A 21,381-nucleotide genomic window follows, 5' to 3' on the forward strand; every position below is an offset into this window, starting at 1 on the left:
TGATGCGGGAGGAGTATTGTCCTCGTGATCAAATTCAAAAGCTGGAGAACGAGTATTATCATCTAAAGATTGTGGGATCGGAGATTGAAGCTTATATGAAACGCTCTCATGAGCTTGCGAATATGTGCCCTAACTTATCGAACCCGACCTACAAGACGATCAAGCTGTATATCAATGGTTTGGCGCTAGAGATCAAGAGTACGGTTACTGCAGCGAATCTCGATAACTTACCACGGATTATCCATCTAGCCCACAAGATTACTGATCCAGAAGTCGAATGTGGTCCACTACCAGAGCGTGGTGCTGTGACTACTCTTGCTGCCGACAACAAACGTAAGTGGAATGATTCGGACAAGGCTTCCAACTCAAGTTAGCAATAGAAGAAGGATGGCAGCAGTAACAATCGCAGCTTTAACCAACTCCGGTTGCAAATCAGAACCAGAGCAACAATCAAAAGCAGGGTTCTTACGCAGGCAAGCAGCCAAAGTGCAATAAATGCAACTACTATCATCATGGGCAGTGCACTCGAACCTGTCAGAGGTGTGACAAACTGGGCCATATGGAGAAAGACTGCAGAGTTCCATTCCCGAAACAACAACAACAACAACAGCAGCATCAACAGCAGCAACAGCCGCAGCAAAAACAGAGGCAACAGCCACAGTAGAATCAGGATAATCGAAAGGGATGCTTCCAGTAAGGGTCACTTCAAGAAGGATTGCCCACAGTTGAACCAGAGCACTAACAACAACGGGAACAGCAAAAACAACAACGCCGGGAATCACAACAACAACAACAATGGTAACAACAGCAGAAATGGTGCTCGTGGGAGGGCATTCACTATTGGAACCGGTGATGCCAGAAATGATGGCAATGTCATGACTGGTACGTTTTCTGTGAACAATCTTTTCGCTTGTGTTTTATTCAATTCCGATGTCGATTGGAGTTACGTGTCATTGAAAATCAGTAGGTCGTTAGGATCGACCCAGACTCCTCTCGAAACCAAGCATATCGTAGAATTGGCTGATGGTAAGTCAATTGAAGCGTCTCATGTTCACGTTGGGTGCAAAATCGACCTTCTAGGTCAAATGTTCGACATTGACCTTCTTCCTGTCACTCTTGGTAGCTTTGACGTAGTTGTCGGTATAGACTGGTTGTGTAAACACCGAGCAGAAATTCTCTGCAAAAAGAAGATCATTCGTATTCCTTTCCCTAGTGGAGATTCGTTGTCTGTTCAGGGTCATCGGAGTGGTGCTACGGTTGGCATCATTTCAGCTATGAAAGCCCAGAAGTGCATACGGAAGGGTTACCCTGCTATTCTAGCTCTCGTAACCGATACTCAGCTTGAGGAAAAGAAGATCAAAGACATTCCGGTCGTTTGTGACTTTTCGGAAGTGTTTCCCGAGGAACTTCCAGGACTATCTCCACACTGATAGGTGGAATTTCATATCGAACTTACGCCAGTAGCAACTTCGATTGCTCGTGCTCCTTATCGTCTTGCACCGGGAGAATTGCAAGAATTGTCGAATCAACTCCAAGATGTTGGACAGAGGTTTTATCCGACCTAGTTCTTGGACATGGGGAGCCCCAGTCCTTTCGTAAAGAAGAAAGACGGGTCTTTCAGCATGTGTATCAACTACTACGGACTCCACAAGGTAACGGTCAAGAACCGTTATCCTCTTCCCCGTATTGATGATCTATTTGACCAACTGGAAGGCTCAAGTTTTTGTTCGAAAAATCGATCTAAGATCGGGCTATCATTAGATGAGAGTCTGAGAGGAAGATCTTCCCAAAACAGCCTTTCGAACGAGGTACGACTATTACGAGTTTTTGGTCATGCCGTTTAGGTTAACTATCGCACCAGCGGTCTTCATGGATCTCATGAACCGTGTGTGCAAACCGTATCTTAATGATTTCGCCATTGTGTTTATCGATGACATTCTGATCTATTCTAAGAGCATGGAGGATCATGAGCGACACATGCGTCTTATCTTGGAACTCCTGAGGAAGGAGCAGCTTTACGCGAAGTTCTCCAAGTGTGATTTATGGATTCAAGAAGTACACTTTCTTGGTCATGTGGTCAACGAGTTGGGAATACATGTTGACCCAGAAAAAATCAATTCTATCAAGAATTGGGCAGTACCTAAGACTCCTACGGAGGTGCGACAATTTCTTGGTCTCGCAGGGTACTATCACCGATTTTTGAGGGTTTCTAAAAAATCGCTCAACCTCTTACCGCTTTAACTCAGAATGGTGTCACATATTCGTGGGGAGCGAATCAGGAGAGCGCCTTTCAACTTTTGAAACAAAAACTCTGCAGTGCGCCGATATTGTCTTTACCCATGGAACAAATGACTTCATGGTGTACTGTGATGCTTCTGTTCAAGGTCTCGGTTGTGTTTTGATACAACGCGAGAAAGTGATAGCCTATGCTTCTCGACAGTGGAAGGTTCACGAGAAGAATTACACGACTCACTACTTGGAGTTGGGAGTCTTGGTCTTTGCACTTAAGATTTGGAGGTATTTCTTGTACGGTACCAAGTACACTATTTATACTGATCACAAGAGCCTACAACACATTTTCGATCAGAAAAAGTTGAACATGCGACAACGTCGCTAGGTAGAACTCTTAAACAATTACAACTGTGCCATTAAATATCATTCAGCAAAGCTAACGTTGTAGCTGATGCTCTCAGTCAGAAGGAAACTAAACCCAAACGTGTTCGAGCCTTACAGCTCACAATCCATTCTAACCTTCCCGACCAGATTCGTTCTGCCCAGACTGAAGCGTTGAAGGACGAGAACCTTCAAGGTGAATCTATGCAGGGCATGGAGAAACAACTCATACCCAAATCTGAAGGTATTCGCTACTTCATGGAGCAAATATGGGTCACGTTGCATGATAATTTGAGAGAGCTTGTGATGGATGAAGCGCACAAGTCTCAGTACTCTGTTCATCCGAGTTATGATAAGATGTATTAGGATCTGAAAATCTTGTACTGGTGGATGAACATGAAAGCGAACATAGCGACATATGTGAGCAAATGCTTGACTTGCGCAAAAGTAAAAGTGGAATACTAAAAACCGTCTGGTTTGCTTCAGCAACCAGAACTGCCGTTGTGGAAATGGGAATAGATTTCCATGGATTTTATCACTAGCTTGCCAAGAACTTAAAGTGGAAACGATACCATTTGGGTGATCGTTGATCGGCTGACAAAATCTGCATACTTCCTTGCGATCAAGGAAACTGACAAGTTTTCACAACTTGCTAGTATTTACTTGAAGGAAGTATTTTCTAGGCACGGGGTGCCGACCTCTATCATCTATGATCGTGATCCGTGTTTCGCGTCCAATTTGTTGGAAGCAATGCACAAATCATTCGGCTCACGTCCAGACATGAGCACCGCTTATCACCCTTAGACGGATGGTTAAAGTGAACGAACTATCCAGACACTCGAAGACATGCTACGAGCATGTGTGATCGATTTTGGTAAGGGTTGGGAAAAACATTTACCTTTGGTAGAGTTTTCCTACAACAATAGTTATCACTCTAGCATTCAGGAAGCTCCGTTCGAGGCGTTGTACAAATGGAAATGCCGGTGGGTGATAGCCAAATCACGTGTCAGAACTCGTACTCGAAACTTCTGAGAAGATTGTTCAAATCAAAAATAGTATGGCGGCAGCACGTGATCGCCAAAAAAGCTACGCCGACAAGCATAGGAAACCTTTGGAATTCGCCGTAGGCGATCGTATTTTACTGAAAGTCTCACCCTGGAAGGGTGTGGTTCGTTTTGGGAAACGCGGCAAGCTAAACCCGCGTTATGTTGGGCCGTTCAAGACTCTGGAAAGAATCGGTAAGGTGGCTTACAGGCTTGAGTTGCCTGATGAACTTGGTAATGTTCACGATGTTTTCCACGTCTCTAACCAAAAGAAGTGTTTGTCCGACGAAACACTTGTGGTTCCTCTTTAAGAATTAAAAATCGATGACAAGCTGCAATTTATCGAGGAACCCGCCGAAATCATGGAGCAGGAAGTTAAGGTCGTAAACACAGTCGAATCCCAATCGTGAGAGTTTGTTGGAATTCAAGACATGGACCGGAGTTCACGTGGGAATGCGAGGATCGGATGATGCTTAAGTATCCTCACTTGTTCAAAACTGTTGAGCCTGTCACTAATGCGACTAGTAAATTTCGGGACGAAATTTCCTTTAAAGTGGGGATGATGTGGTACCCGAGGAAAACCCACAGTCATCTTAACTTACCGTTTCACTTCTCCGAGACTGCTTATCAAATTTCGGGATAAAATTTCTTTCAAGTTGGGGATGATGTGACAACCCGCAACTTCAGGTTACCACTTTAACCTAACCATAGTAAATTTAATCATACCTTCATAGCACTGCATTTAACTAGGGTTAGTTAAATGAGTCTACGTGGGTAATTCGGGGAATTACCAGAACACACACATGATAACTCTCCAACGTTGGTGCATAAAACGAATAATAATTAGAAACGGACGGCTGATACGAAACTTATGTGCTACATGACAAATACATGAACTACATGCTTTAAATGTAAATTACATATTATTATGTGCCTTATGTAAAAGTTGCATAATTAGGGGTGCTTTGTGAATAAGTTAGAGACTCTTATAACCACTCAAAACCCTAAACTCCCTACAAGTTCACTAGACGACAGTTGTTTTCTCAAATCATTTATCCCATCTTTTGGCTACTCCAAATCATTGATCTTCGGTCCTTCAATTCTTCAAGAATCAATTCTAAATCAATCCAACGTAAGGTTTATATCACACTTATTATGTTGGTTCTTTTGATTCTATGAAAAGATATCCAAACAATATGTGTTTTTGTTTCATGATTGATGAATGCGTGATAATTGTTGTAGACTGAATGAATGTGTAATGATTGTTTGATGTTAGTGATATTAGGGACATGGTAGAATTGTTAAATTGATTGATTTGATTCCTGACACTGTTGATTTTTGTGCGTCTGGGGGTTTTGATTCGTGGAAACCTTGAAGAATGGAAATTCTGATTGTCAGACTTTGTGAAGTCACAAAACCTGTCCGCATTTGTTAACTTTTATGGGAGTCCGCATCTTTTAAATAACATATTGTCCGCATTTGTTAAGTAACATATCGTCCGCACGCACATATGAATTTTTAAAGGCGTCTGCACATATTAATTTAAAAAGGATCCACACTTATAACCCTTATAGGATCCGCAATAGATGTTTAAATGGTCCGCATTTGATGAGGTCCGCATACGTTAAAATACATGAAGATCCGGACTTAATGATATCTATAATGATCCAAACTTATAACACCTAAGTTGTCCGCAACTTATGAGATTCAAAACGATATCCGCACTTGTATTAATGAAAGATATCCGCACTTAATCAAACAAAGGTATCCGCACTGAAATATAAGATATCTGTTTTTACATATAAGCCGCGCACAATGTCCATATTTACATATAAGGAATTGTGCATGTCAGAATATATTATCTAAGTGTCCGATGAGCACAAGGTTCTTAAAATTAATTCTTAATGGAATAAAGTGTCCATGTATATATATATATATATAATGAAAAAGGTGGCCAAATATAATTATTTGAGGGGAGCCCCAAATTGATTGGAGGTTCAGAATTTATATATGTCCGCACATAGAAGTTTATAATTCAATTTGCTCCGAACTTGATTTCTAAAAATCTGAGTAAGTGGGATATGCTTAGTGGGCCGCTAATGAATGTGATAGGTGGGCCGAATAATAAAAGTATAAATGGACGGCACGGGCACATGGTGAAAATTCAAAAAGGATTTAAATATATATATATATATATATATATGGAGAGGATCATGAGAAAACTAGATATAAATGAGAAAACTAGAAAACTAACTAAAATCCACTAAAAAGGAGGGGGAGGGAGACTTTTAATGAAGGAGGGGGGACTTTTAATGAACGAGAGGTAAAATTGGAAAAAAAAAATATATAACTTTTCAAACATTTCCCATTTCTCCATACGTTATCATTTTAAAACAAAAATGGCACCATAAGATCACAAATTTTCTTATCTTTCATTCAAGTATATTCGAGCATATTTTTTATGACATAAAAAAAGATTTATGGTGTCATCTTGTTTTCAACACTATTATTATAGTAGTGCACATGTGCAATATAACATGTACTACAATTGCATTACATGCTTAAAATTAGCTTTTCGAGTCTAGTTTAGCTTTTAGGGTTAGTTTTTTTGGAGGTTTAGGATTAGGATTAGGTTTTTGGGTGTGGGGGGAGGGGGGTTTAGGTTTTTTTTTTGGGGGGGGGGTGGGAGGTTTAGGTTTTTTTCGGGTTTATGTTTAGGGTTTAGTTTTAGGTTTTTCTGGGGTGGGGGTGGGGGGGTTTAGGTTTTTGGGAGGTGGGGGGTTAGGCTTTTGGTGGGAGGGTGAATTTAGGTTTTTGGGGGGTGGGGTGGGGGGGGGTTTAGGTTTTTGGGGGGTGTCGGTGGGGGGTGGGTTAAGTGGTTTAGACTTTCCGTATTAGTGCACATGTGCAGTACAACAAAATTTTTTTTTTTTTTTGAATTTTTTTTCCATACATAAAAAGTAGCGATTTTTCTTTAAAAAACTGTAAAAAAAATTGGTATTTTTTTTAGGTTTTTTAGTTAGTTTTTTGGTTTTCTCATTTAAAGTAGTTTTCTCATGATCCATCCCCTATATATATATATATATATATATATATATATATATATATATATATATATATATATATATATATATATATATATATATATAGTTATTGAAGTTTTGTTGTAATATGAATTGTAGTGGGTTGAGTTGGAATAGCTAAATATACTAGTATATCCAAGTTTTGTACTAAGAAGACATAATTTATAGATTGGCTGGGTATATAAATGGAAGATTGGATGTGGGCCTATTATCTCTACTAATAAAATAAGAGAAACCCATTGTGAATGCTATGTGCTACTGTATGATAACTTGTATTCTGATCACAATAAATTCCGGGTTGTTTGGACACTTAGGGTATGCAAAACCCTAATTGTATACTCACTTATATGACATTATACCTTAGGTCGCGTGTAACAGACCTAATAGTTAATTAACGCTAGAAGTACATTATCAAACTGAGCAAATTAAGGTGAGTTCACTACTCTTTCACAAGCATGCATCCCGGGGGGACAAATAAACTAATATTCCTGGGAGGGATACTTTTAAATGTAATGGTTTAATTTCGATGTTAGTTAATAAACTCAACTCTATCATGAAAGTCCCTACTTGCATACCGAGCTAGTTGCCTGGGAGGCAACTGGGTATTAGTTGATAACGCTATTAGGCTTGACAAACCTCACACTGTACCTAGGAGGACGACCGTGAATTAATGACCTTAAACACTTTGATCAATGATGATAGACATTGTGGAGGGCACCAAAAACGAACAGTCAATTGGTACAGAGTTTATTATTCGTAACATGTCTTTAAACTAAACACTTACATGATTTTCGTTAAACAAAATTATGAACTCGCAACTTTATGTTGACACACTTTTCTGTATGCTTGTAGGTTGTTAGGTGTCTTAATCGATCGGAGCTTGCAATCGGAGGCGCTGAGGATGTCATGGGTCGTGCCGTTTATTAACACGTCTAATGTTATGGTATGTTTTATGAACAGTTTGATTTCAATTACTCAGTACAATTTCAAATGCTTCCGCTGAACGTATACTTGTTTAAATAAGATGTTTTAAAATGCACTTTTGATGTTGAATGGGATTTCGAGTTTATTATTTCATTGTCAGTTCAATGTGATTAGTGGCTAGATCCTGGTACGTCACACGCCTCGCGGTGAGATCCGCATGTGGTATTTTAGGAGTGTGACATAATGCCTCCAAATTTTTAATGCAAAATCTATCACCGCCAACTCGAGGTCATGAGTCGGGTACTTAGTCTCAAGAATTTTTAATTGCCTTGAGGCATAGGAAATCACCTTGCCTTGTTGCATAAGCACACATCCAAGACCTAGGTGAAACGCATCAAAATACACGACCATGTCATCGATGCCATCCGGTAAGGCAAAACCGACGCACGAGTCTACTTTTCTATAAGCATTTGGAACGCCCCTTCTTGATCCTTTCCCCATACAAATTTCTTGTTCTTGTGGGTTGCTTACTTAGTGGTGAGGCAACCTTGGAGAATCTTGAATGAATCTCCTATAGTAACCCGCAAGCCCCAAGTAGCTTCTAATCTCCGCTGGATTCTTCGGAGGATTCCATTTTGACATGGCTTCAATTTTAGACGGGTCTACTATTAATCCTTCGATACTTATGATATACCCAAGGAATTGTACTTCTCAAAGCCAAAAAGCGCATTTTGAGAATTTAGCATAAAGCCTTTCCCGTCTCAACGTCTCTAATACCTCTCCCATATGACGTGTGACAACTCGTATAAAATCCTATTACGCTTCGCTTTTACTTTGTAACTACGTGTACGTTATATGAGACGTTTTTGGTGTTTGATTATATTTGAATAGTTATAAGCTTGGTAACGTGTTATGTGAATGTTGTATGTATGTGTTATAATATAAAGTCTAGTCGCACAATAAAACCGAACCGGGCCGCACGCCTCCTTTGCAAATTGTTGAGATCCTTCCTCCTTCTTGTTGGATCATTCTCGGCCCAAATAGAGCCCAGGATGGGGCCGGCTCACAATGAAATATACACGCATAACTTGTGTGTACTCCCCATAATTTTCGAAACACAAGAACAACACCAAACCCTAGTTCTCTTTGCTTCCTCTCTCGATGAACGGACGGCAGCCCATCCCCCCTTCACCAGGAAGCTTTCTTGTTCGAGATCCTTGTTCCATCCTCCCATCCGGTTAGTGTTCGACCTTATTACCTGATAATCGATACGTAATGTGTTGTTTGAATATGTTCTTGTTTAGTGGCCGATAGTAAGATGTTAGGGTGGTAGGATTCGTGAGTTAATGTATGTGTTCAGATCGCATGACAAAGTTTAATAACTAGAGTTGTATAAATTTTAAGGTTTTGACGATTAAATGATAACGATATATTGAACGTAGTGAATGTATGATCTAATAATGATGGGCAATAAGTTCATGTGTGATCGGATTGGTGTGATGAATATGATTGTTGATTTCTGTTATTGGTTAGTAAATAATTAGGGGTCATGCAAAAATATTGGTGATTGAAGGGTTGATCCGGTTAGTTGCCGTCGATGATTAAATAACAAGACTAGGATTGATAATTGCTGTTTTGATTAAGAATGATGAGGATTTGATCGAATGTTGTTGCTGTTAAGCAAAGTGGAAAAACTAAAATGTGTGTTAATTGCCGTTACAAATTAGATGATGATACATGAAACTGTCGATTTATGATTTTGTTCAAGATCATTAGCAATGACTTAGGAAAGTAACTATTAATTGATGAAACTGATTTCCTTAATTTATGGTGATGTTATAACTAATCGCACACTATATTGTCACCCACCAAAGCACCGTACAAACTAACCTGCATATTATACAACTGCTTGATGCACATAAGTCGATCGCACACTAACTAGTCGCACACTTGAGTAGGGTACTTGTTAGACTACATGATATACAAGTGGACGATGCATGACCGCACACTATGGTGTGGTCGCACACTCTCACGTGAGTCGAACACCATAATGGGCCGCACATTAGTTATTGATTGGTTAAGGTATGGGCTGCAGATTGAACCAGATCGGGCTACACACCACTTCCGGATCACGGCCCACTGTGGATCGCACACTCGTTGAGATCGCACACTTGGGTCTTGAACTGTTGAACCACTGATGCAAATCGCACACTTTAGGTCGCACAACCCAGAGGTGGTCGCACACTCTGGTTTGTGGGCCGGAGACTTGGGCCTTACATCTTTTGGACTCGCACACTCACTTAGAGGTTGCACACTCTTAACGGGCCCTTGGATTAGGCCGCACACTTAAACTATGAATCTTGTACCCATGAATGTGAATGTTGACGAACTGTTATGATATACGTATATGCCATGATCATTATTTATGCAACTTGTTAGAATACGTGTAGAACTAAGTGTTGTTACTTGAATATGAACCTGACTTGTATGGTAACCATAATAGGACGTGGTTGACCACATTAGCTCAAGTGACCATTAACTGCCGAGCTAATCTAAGGTAAGTTCACACTATTCTTCAAAGTATGGGATTCCCGGTGGTTTGGGAATGGATTAAACAACAACTATCCCCCTTGTATGGGATGCAACCTGCATATTCTCCTTGGGTAGAATACGTACTACCGTCCTCCTAGGTGAAGGACGACAACTGTTATAATACATGTCTTAAGCATACTAGACATCAACTCTATCTTAAAGTCCCCACACATTTTATACCAACATAATCGCCGGGGGAATGGCGAACGGGTTATTAGTTACATAGCGCTATCAGGTTTGACAAGCCTCACACCATGCCGTAGAGGACGGGAGTGGACTAATATACTTGGGCAGTTGGTCAATGATGATAGACATTGACTCGGGGTACTCAACATAACTTCAGTCAGTAGTCGGTATGGTAAGGGTCTAGTGGTTTAAAACAGTGGAGTAGCTCCCATGGCATGTCTTTGGAACCACAATAAAACGGACAACCAACTGTGAACTCGCCAACTTTTTGTTGACACCCTACTGCATGCTTTGTAGGTCGTTAGGTACTTGGCTGGAGCTTGCGCGAGGAGTGGACGTTGTGGCAAGGAACCAACTATTGGGTTCCTACTAATAAACTTTATGATTTCTAAAATGCGTTATGGGTTTTAAACTTTATGCTTCTGCTAACATTTAAACTTGGTTTTGGGATTGTGGTGGTTTTACTTTATTTTACTTATCGTTCAGTATGATTAGTGATATGATCCTGGTCGGTCACACGCCTCGCGGTGATACTTCGCTTGTGGATTTTGTGGGTGTGACATGACGAGCGTGATCTATCGCACACTTCAAGTAGATAAGAATATCATCAATAAACACTATCACCGACTTGTCGAACATCGGCTTACAAATTCAGTTTATGAGATCCATGAAAGTCACGAGAATTCCTAATGGTCGTACTGAATGCAAAAAGTCGTTTTCGGTACATCCTCTTCTTTCACCCTTAATTAATGATATCTCGATTTTAAGTCGATTTTTGAGAACGATATTGCGTCTTATAGTTGGTGGAATAGGTCATCTATCCTCGGGAGTGGATATCTATTCTTTATCATAAGCTTGTTTAGCTCACGGTAGTCAATGCACATGCGCATACTCCCATCATTCTTCTTCACGAACAATACCGATGCTACCCATGAGGAGACAATTGGTCGGATGAATCCCTTATAAAGCAAATCTTGCAATTGAGACATTAGCTCCTGGAGTTTCGAAGGCGCTAACCTATATGGTGCCTTAGCAACCGGTTTAGCCCCTGGAATTAGTTAAATCCTGAATTCCACCACTCGTTCAGGTGGTATGCCCGATAATTCGTCCGGAAATACATCTCCAAATTCTTTCACCACGGGCACATCTTCAATTCTTGGAAACTCCTTTTTCGAGTCGCACACATATGTCAGGTATGCCTTGCACCCATGTTGAATAAGTTTATTAGCTTTTGCCATCGAACATATCAAGGGTTGCAATTCTTTTCTCCATAAACAATGACATGCTTTCCACTTGTGGATGTTTATTATATCTCCTTGCGGTAGCATATCACATTGGTGTGATGACGGGATAACCAATTTATACCTACCACCACTTGGAATTCTCCCATTACCATGGGTATCAAATCAATCTAATATTCTTCACCTCCAATGCCCATTTTGCAATCTCGGCATATATCACAAACAATAAAACTCTTGTTATCTCTTACCTCTACTTCTAAAGGCATAGGAAATTTTGATAAAATAAATAAAGGGTCATGAATAAACCCATGTGAAACGAAAGATTTAATAACACCCATAATAAATAATATATGTGTGGGAAATAAATTAATGGTAAATATACTTGTAACCACATCGGATTCGATTTTTGCCTCCGCCGCGGTGATCTGAAAGGATATCGCCCGCGACCTTAGGACTTCAACTTTTGCGTTGGCCTTTACACTTTTCCTACCAAGTCCGGGCACTCAGACTTTTTATGACCTAGTGTATAGCAATGGTAGCACACCGACATTTGGGGGGGACTCGAGACACCATGACCCATATTCCCGCAATTAACGCACGGTTTGTTCTTGAAGAAGCATTCGCCCCTATGAGCGCGACCACAAACTTTGCAACTTGGCGATCACCCTTTCACATTTCCCTTCTTGGGAGACTCGTTCACCCTCGACTTCTTGGAAGGGCTTGGGTTTACATATGTTGCCCTCCTTTCTCCTCTTTCAACTTGCTTTTTAACTCAATTTCACGCTCTTCCACAACATTGATGATCTCTATAAGATTCCCATAGTTTCAGGGAGTCATGAACTCCGTATATTCGGCATTGAGCATGTTGTGATAGTAGTAAATTTTTTGCTACTCAATCTATACCAATTCATCACAAAACTTTAGCTTATCAAGAAAGCTCCTTGTGATCTTATCGATGGTTTCACCTTTGTGCCTAAGTTGTATAAACGCTTCTTTAATCTTGTTCACCATTTCCTTTGGACTGTGTTGTTTGAGGAAGGGTGTTTTAAACTCCTCCCAAGTCATAGCTCATGCAGCTTCGACCCCTCTTTCGCTTCTAATATTGTCCCACCAATCCTTTGCTTGGACTCTTAGTTGGCTGGTCCCCGTAAGCCGCAAAGTCACTTGGATCGCAATAGGTCCTTTCAAAAACACCTTCAATATCACTTATCCATCTCTAACAAGCAATCGGATCCTCCTTCCCATTTTAAGTCGGAGGTTTGCATGCCATGAATTTGTCGTATGGACAATCTTCTTTTCTTTGGCCTTATCTTTTTCTTGGGTAAGGATATCCCTCAATTCATTGATCATTTCCTCTATGGTTGTCAGAATATTAGTTTGTAGTCTTTCCACGAACCCGGGTAGACAAGCTTCTAAGGCCTTTCCGACCACTTCAAAAATCTTTTGGCGTATCTCCTCATTGGTGAGAGGCATCGTATCATCTTCATTTCCTCCAGACATTATCTTACTGAAATGTTTACTACAGTTTAATCAACACTTCATTTAATTCTTCTCGTATTATCACATGGGAGTTTGACTACATCGTTTGTTAACACTAGCGATGTATCCTTTTTATTTGGTTTGATCAAGTCTAACTTTCCTTAACCATTTATTCTTAATGCATTTTTTGGGTTCGACTGTATAAGTGCACCTCCTCCCATGCATTTTCGACCACAAATCTTTTCAACATTTCCATAGTAATTGTTTTATAATTGTTTCTTACCGGATTTAACAATTAAGCCTCGAACTGAACACATTTATCCTTTAAGCTTAAGCTCTGAATACCAATTGTAAGACCCTAACCCATATAAATATGTAAAATTTCATATTTTATACGACATGATATAAAAATAGAGTTTCCAAGATTAAAATGTGAGCCAAAACAATACTATATCTAGCATTTAAAATAAAAACTACATAATTTTTATTGGAACAGTTTAACAAAACGGAAGCTTTTGGTCTTTACGAAGTGTTCGGTTCTCCACATGACTTGATATCCGACTCGTGCTTTGATTGGGAAAAATACTTATTATACAAGTTTATTTATAAGATTAGTAATGTAAAATGATAAAACGAAATAGCTGAAACCGTGTAATAAAAAACGAAACAATTTTCGTCAGGTCATGACGTCCACATGCGTCACGGAGGTACCTGATGTGCCTCCCGTGTGGTGCGGTGTGACAACCCTCACATTTACAGGTATCCGTACAAGTAATTAATATTTAATTTGTGCTTAATGACTGTGCATGATTACAACTGTGATTAAACTGCTTTCTGTTTTCTGATACATACGTATGCATCACATTTATTACTGTCACTCCATTTATTACACACAAACAATAGTGACAAACTTGATGCACAAAGCACAGTTAGCACAGTGAGCGGATAACCATAAAGACATGCTGACAATGCCAGCACATAGACAGACAATGTCATTGAGGCCAGTATGAGCCAGAGATAGGTTACAAAACTAGTAGGGAGTGTAAGGAAGTGAGGACCATAAAACTGCGTCACTAGGTGATAGTTATAGTGCCCGGAAGTGCCTAAAACACACCTTAAATACTAATTTAACCTTTACAATCTAACTAGACTGTAACCATAACATTAGAAACCAACCCCATACCCCCCCCCCCATTCGAACTGCTTGTGTGAGAGTGGGACACCCCATGATATTTTATTATTTTGTTGATCTTGTTGCTGGTTAATGAAACATAATGTATGATGGTTAAAGATGGAAGTTGGATTATAAATAAACACAAGAGTTAACCATCTTCTCACTTCACCAAACATCAAACTTCACTCATCTCTCTCCCTCCTTCTCTTTGGTTCGGCCGCCACCACCACACCACCATACCACCACCTTCAAGCTTCCTTCAAGCAATCCATACATACCCAAAGGTGTAAGAGACCCTACAACTAAGCTTGGTGTGTTCGGAAGCACAAGGACCGCTCTAGTTTTCTTTTATCCATCACTTTTACGCTTTGAAACTCCCCTAGCCTTGTGCTAGTAGTAAGTGCCTTAGATCTTCATCTTGTTCATATTTTTGTTGGTTAATAGTGAAAAGGATGGTGAAAACCTAAGAAACTCTAAGAACATAATCAAAGTCTTGAAATATAAACTAACTAAGGATGAAACATGGTTAAAATAGTGATGAAATCATGGTGTTCTTATGTTGTTATGCTTATTGTATGTTGTTGTTAGTAAAAATGTTATGGTTCATCACATAGGCTTGCTAGATCATGTTTAAAGACATGAACTAGCAAGATGTGAAGGTTAAAAATGTTGTGGATGATGAAATCATCCACACATAAGCTATGAACTTGATTACATACATGTTTTCTTGAAAAATAAAGATCAAAATGGGTTGTAAACTTGTAGATCTAAAGATCTATGAGTGGTTTTTCGAAAGAACCAAGTGAAAAATAGTAGTTTTGATAACACTTGGATCTTACATAAAATTTACGCATTTTTAAGGGATAAACAAGTGTAGGAACACTTGTGTAAAAGGAGAATTTCACAAAGAAATATTTTTAGAAATCATGACTAGAAGTTGTAAATGTTCAAATCCTTTAAAAATAAAGTTTTTAAGAAACTAACCACATTTTTAAAGGTAACAAGACTCACTAATTATGCTAGTGAGTTACTACTTGCTTTTATAAATATTTCAAGTTCATAAGTTTATGATTTATGCTTATTTTTGTTAAGATTGATAAGTAGAAATTGTATGATGATGACTGATAATTGTTTGAATGATTTTACAAAAGAAAATGATTTGCTAGTAAGCATGGACGCCTCCATTTATAAAGGAAATTCTGGCGAAATTTTTCTAAAATTTCAACACTTAAAAATATTTTTCTAACAAATGTTAACAAATATATTTTTAACTTGGTTTTCAAAATAAACTTCGCCATGATTTTTATTACCAAAATACTAAGTGCCGGAGGTTGATTTTCGTAAATAAAAATTTGATAAATATATAATTAGAATATATATTTTATACTAAAACGCTTGTGTGATTGTTTGTTTATTGTGTGCACTAGATATATTATTTTTAGGGTAAAAATAATATAACTATTATATACCATGAAAATTTCGACTCCAAAATAATAACAAAAATTCTAATGAAATAAATATTTAAATTAAGAAATTATTATTGCTTTACGACACGCTAAAACGTAACTTATGTAGTATTTCGAAAAATACTCTCATACGTATATTTTTGATAAAGTATTATTTTGGAAAATGTATGAGGTAAAATATATAATATTTTTGGGAAAAATATGTATATTTTGGAATTACGATGTTTTAGACAAATAGATTAAATATATTTTCTAAGTAGGATTTAAAATATATTTTTCGGAATTATAAAGCGTACTTGTATAAATACCCCCATCCTTGGGAAGGGAATACACTTATTAAATAATTAAGAAGTGTGAATATGAAATAGTTGCCTAACTATTTTTCCAAGAACGTTAAACCCTAAGCCAAGGCACGGCCATCCGTCTAATAGGCATTAGTACGTGTAGGTCGTCACGCAGCAGATCGAGTTTGAGATTGACGTTTCAGGATACGCAATTCGGTGAGTTCATGTCCCCCTTTTCTCTTTACTGTTTTCAGTTTTATACTTCAGGGGTGAAATACATGCGACAATTATTACAAACATTTATTACATGTTATGGTTAGCGTAGGGAGGGTTATACTACTAGATCATGTGAGGGGTGGGTACAATACTTGAGGCCATTAATCCTCGTTGTAGGACCGAGGGACACAAGAGTGATAGATCTATTTGGGTGTAGCGAGCCCACACCCGTGAGGCCGGGGCGGCCCATAGAGGTGACTGTGTCTTCCCGCCAAAGCCCAGTAACAAATTTGCTAGGTTTGAGTTTCCCTGCACTTTCTCACACATACCAGTGGCTTTGCAACCCATTGGTGATCTCTTTTTCCTTATTGCTACATACCAGGGACTTTTATTCATACATGAAAGGTTATTCATACTCACTTTTACATGAACTCGCTCAACTTTTTGTTGATTTTTCAAACTACATGTATTTCAGGAAATTAATGGATCTGGCCAAGTGTGCAATGATGATAAGCTGCGTAGGGAGTAATGATGTCATCCGGGTTTAGGAAGTGTGACCCTTGCCTGGACGGGTTACAAGTCTTAAACCATGTTTTATTCAAGTCTTTTGTTGTGTCAAGTGAACACGTTTTAAACTCATGTCATGTTTGTATTGTGTTTCATGTGTCAACTTTTAAAACAATGTTGTTGTGGTACGTTTAAAACTTGATGATTGGATGGCTATCATGTGTTTTAATTTCATATAGCATTGTTCTGATTGTGCTATGGTATTAAGAAGTCAAACCAAATAAACCCACGCTTCCGCAAAAGCCAGGGTGTGACAGCTTGGTATCAGAGCATCGATCATAGCGAACTAGGATTCTTTTTCGAGTCTAGACTATGATCACAAGGGCTCTCACGAAAACATTTTTACATTCCATACACTATACGTCCAGATCCAGTGCACAAAACATTTTTACAAATAAAAGGCACAAATACACTTTTTCAAAAATTATATTTCAGTCTTAGAGACTGAGGGAGGTTCAGCCTTAGAGGCTAGGGAGGTTCGGTCTTAGAGACTGAAGGGTTCAATCTTAGAGATTGGGGAGGTTTTAGTCTTAGAGACTGGGAGGTTGGTCTTAGAGACTAGGGAGTTAGTCTGAGAGGCTAGGGAGTTCAGTCTGAGAGACTGGGAGGGTAGCCTAGAGAGACTAGGAGAATTACTTGTTTACTTTACTGTGACTTACATGTTTATTTGACTTCATGATTGATATATGTGCATATATGTAATTGTGTTACAGACACCATGGTTTCTTCTTCAGACACAGGAGTATTGGACACAGTGGACCCCATGGCAGTTATGTCAGATAACGAGATACCATCAGAGGGAGACGTATACATCTCAGACACCACGAGTACAGATGACGATGATTTTCAGCCTTTCGCACCGCCAGACATCGAAGTTGAGCCTGCTGATGGCATTCCTGCTGGGGATTTACCTCTTGCAGTGATCCCTGCTCCCGTTCCGCTTGCTGTTTTCCCCGTGGTAGATGTGCCACTCGATGTCGTATCTGATGACGACATTGATCTGTTCGAGGAGGGTCCGCCTGAGGATGACTATGAGGGCGGGGCCCCGATCGATGCTGATGTTATCCTTCCCATTGCTGAGGCACCTGTAGAGGAGCTTCCTGTTGGTTCACCTGTCCCAGATTCGTTGGAGTCTGTGGCATCTGCGTCTTTGCACGACCAGGGAGTGCAACATCACTCTTCTGACGCCGACCCCGACATGGCGATGTCAGCTGCACCCGGTCCATCACACGAGTTCGAGTTTGACCATGAGGTCGATGATAATTTTGATCCAGTCTTTCCCCCTGATTTCGATCCTGACCATGATATCGAGTTTATTCACATGGACCAGCCTTTAGAGGCGCCTGTAGCTCCTATTGATCCGTTGTTTGACATTCCTGCTGATTTTGACATGGATCTTGTTGACCCTGAGCCCGTCATGGCCCCAGAGCCTGTTGTTGACCATGACCCCGTTCTTGATGATGCCCCAGCCGTTGCACCGCCTGATATGGGTGCACCGGCCATTGCACCTCTTGTTGATGATATACCCATTGCTCACCTTCCCGTTGTTGCTCCACCATTGGTGGATGATCCTGTTGTTGATGCACTGTTACCTGATCCCATGCCGGCATTGGTTGACCATGCACCTTTCGCCGCTCACATAGATCCTCGTTATGCTGACACCCGCAACGGGTGGATCGAGGATGATGACGATTACCCACCATTTGTGCTACCTGTCACTCCTCCCGTAGCACCCGTTTCTGCACCCACTGATATCCCATTGTTTCCCCCACACACCACAGACGTTTATCGCACCGATCTTCCCATTACGTTCCTCCAGGACATACCGCCACCTCGTCCTGGAGAGGGGTCATCGAGGCAGCCGCCTGTTTCTATTCCACCTGTACTGTCATCATCTTTACCGTTCACATCTCAGTTTCCTCATGTTGCACCACCTACTGCACCATCTTTCATACCATTAAGCGAGCCAATTTTATGGACTACGCCCCATATCATGCCATTGTCTGATCCGTACCACCCGTACCATGTTGGGTACACTACGGAGGACATACTTACATCCTTGATGATGCAGCAGGAAGCATTGACACGTCGTATTCAGGAGTTGTGTCACACCCCGACCACGTAGGACAACAAACCGTGGCGGAAACATCGGGGAGTGTTGTAACAGAAGCTATTGTTTCACAACCATGGATACAAAAGTGTTTTGTTTTATTGATAATATTAAACATTTCATTGTCTTAACATAGAATAAACAAGTTTTACATCGTCTATCACTATTATTATGTCACTAAGGCCTCGTCCAGATCCTATGTGACGCATGCATCCTAGAAATCATCAAGCATCAACAACTGAAACATATGTAAAAACTTAGTCAGCAAAGAAATGCTGGCGAGTACATAGGTTTTATAGGAGTGTTTGATTCATGGCTAGTTTAAATGTTGCAATACTTTATTAAAAACTTAGTTTAAGAAAAGGGGTATAATATTGCAACTTAAATAACCAACTCAAATCAAGTTGATTATAGTTTATAAAATCTCGTAGCCAAGCTTCTTAACCCCAAAAACATTTGTTTTAGAAAACCAACTTGTAAAATATCTTGTATAAACTCGTTACAAACCCGTATAGTTTATATTTCTTAGAAAAACATTGTTGCGTGACATCGTTTCAAAATCGTTTACCCAAGTGAACTAAATAACGCCACGATATGTAATATGATGAAAACACTTATATATAAGAAGTACCAGCGGCGTATCTACCATGTTTTCACCATATTACCCCCGTCTCGTTATCTATACACTTAACCAAAAACCAATCGTTTATCGAAATCGTTTAACATCGTTTCCAATTCGTTCCCAAATCATTCCCATATCGTTCCCAAATCGTTTACTCGTTTAGATCGTTTAAATCGTCCTCGTTTTAATTGTGAAAACATATATATGGTCGTCTCGTTAATAACATTCAAACCTTTGTGACTCGTCCATCGTTCAACTCCTTCTCATATTAACAAACCACCAAAGGGTAAGTTAACAAACATCAGATTCAGTCGCTACCCACAACCCCCACACATAACCATGGGTGTAGTAAAGTAACGGGATTTGTCAGATCCTATGGTACCATAACCTAATACTGGTCGGCTTGATCAATGCTAATGAATGTCATTCGTTATGTAACTACAACCAACAAGTTCGTTCACTTTATCGAAATCGTTCTTAGTTTAGTAAAATCGATTTAATCGTTTTTGAAACCATCGTTTAAACTTTGAAAACATTTCGTACATATGAATCACCCCAAAACATTTAAAACAGTAAAATAGGGGAACTATGTACTCACATGTAGTGCAAAGTATCCTTGATTAAATAGAACTTCAACAAACTCGAGCAAACCAGAGAAATCAAGTAGCACCTAGTAATCGAACCACTAGTCAAACAATAGACGCCTAAATCGGAAGATCGGATAGAATGAGGTCTTGTAAACCAAATGAGTGTCGGAACTCATGTGTTATGGTTTAACAAAGTCTACATCCAAAATTGAAACCTAACCTATGTGCTTTCGACCCATCGCGACCCATTAAGGTAGCTTACGCTACTTTAACGCGCCGTGCACGCAATGCGCGTTCGAGACATCTAACTAGTCCTATGACAAGTATTATATGCCCATACATGTTTAATTTTGTTACATAATCAGTTATGTGTCAAACGTTTAGGTTGCATATGCTTAATTACCAATTATGTATGAAAAGGGTGTTTTGGTTATTTACCAAGGGCATATAAACTATTCAACATGCGACTAATTAAACATAAGTGACCATAAGATATAACCTCGGAAGGTTATTCCCTACTCTACTACGGTCACAAGACATGTTTGGTCGGATCCTAATGGTCGACCAAACGGGTCGCGTTCGAAAGTCTAAGCGGGTGTTTAGTCCGCTTGACTTACGACTCTACACAAGCACAAAACTAACAAGTGACGAGCTAAACATGTCGAAACATGTTTAGTTAAGTTAGAAAACAGGTTTTGATGTCAAAACAAACGGTTTTGACATCCTAGAGTAGTTTGGTTACAAAATACGTGAGAAAACGCATTTTGGCCGAAACTACGACTCGTCACTGAGCCTAGATAACGTGGTAATCAGTAGGTATAGTCACTAGGGACTATAACCATCGTGATTACGCTCACGTTATGAAGTTCAAATGAACTTCGCGTTGACCATAAACTGGTCAAAGCAGAAAGTCAAACACAGTTTGACTTTAATGATAGAAACGAACGAAAAGAACGAAGGAATACTTACAGAAGGTCCCCGCAAGATTTGATTCCGATTTTTCTCTCAGGTAGGAAGCATATACTTCCACTTAGAGAGCATATATCAGATTTCAAATTGTGGGTTTTGAAGTGAAATGGATGGGGTATATATAGGATTTCTAGAACCGTTAAGATCGTTCGTCGAAAAACGTGCTTTGATCTAGACCTTACATGTGGGCACATGGTTTTCAAAACCATGGGAATACTTAAAACC

The 21,381-nt window shown here is 39.6% G+C and overlaps 1 protein-coding gene across 1 annotated transcript; it reads left to right on the forward strand.

Annotated features, from left to right (window-relative positions):
* Positions 1-512: 512 nt before the first annotated feature.
* Positions 513-1,430, forward strand: LOC110900773 (homeobox protein 5-like). The gene has a single exon (XM_022147639.1). It carries the CDS (start codon positions 513-515, stop codon positions 1,428-1,430), a length of 918 nt encoding a protein of 305 aa, XP_022003331.1.
* Positions 1,431-21,381: the final 19,951 nt, after the last annotated feature.

This window comes from Helianthus annuus, chromosome 13 (assembly GCF_002127325.2).
Source record: "Helianthus annuus cultivar XRQ/B chromosome 13, HanXRQr2.0-SUNRISE, whole genome shotgun sequence".
NCBI lineage: Eukaryota > Viridiplantae > Streptophyta > Magnoliopsida > Asterales > Asteraceae > Helianthus > Helianthus annuus.

Coding starts and splice junctions, on each gene's coding strand:
- LOC110900773 (XM_022147639.1), top strand. CDS start 513: ATGGGCAGTGCACTCGAACCTGTCAGAGGTGTGACAAACTGGGCCATA.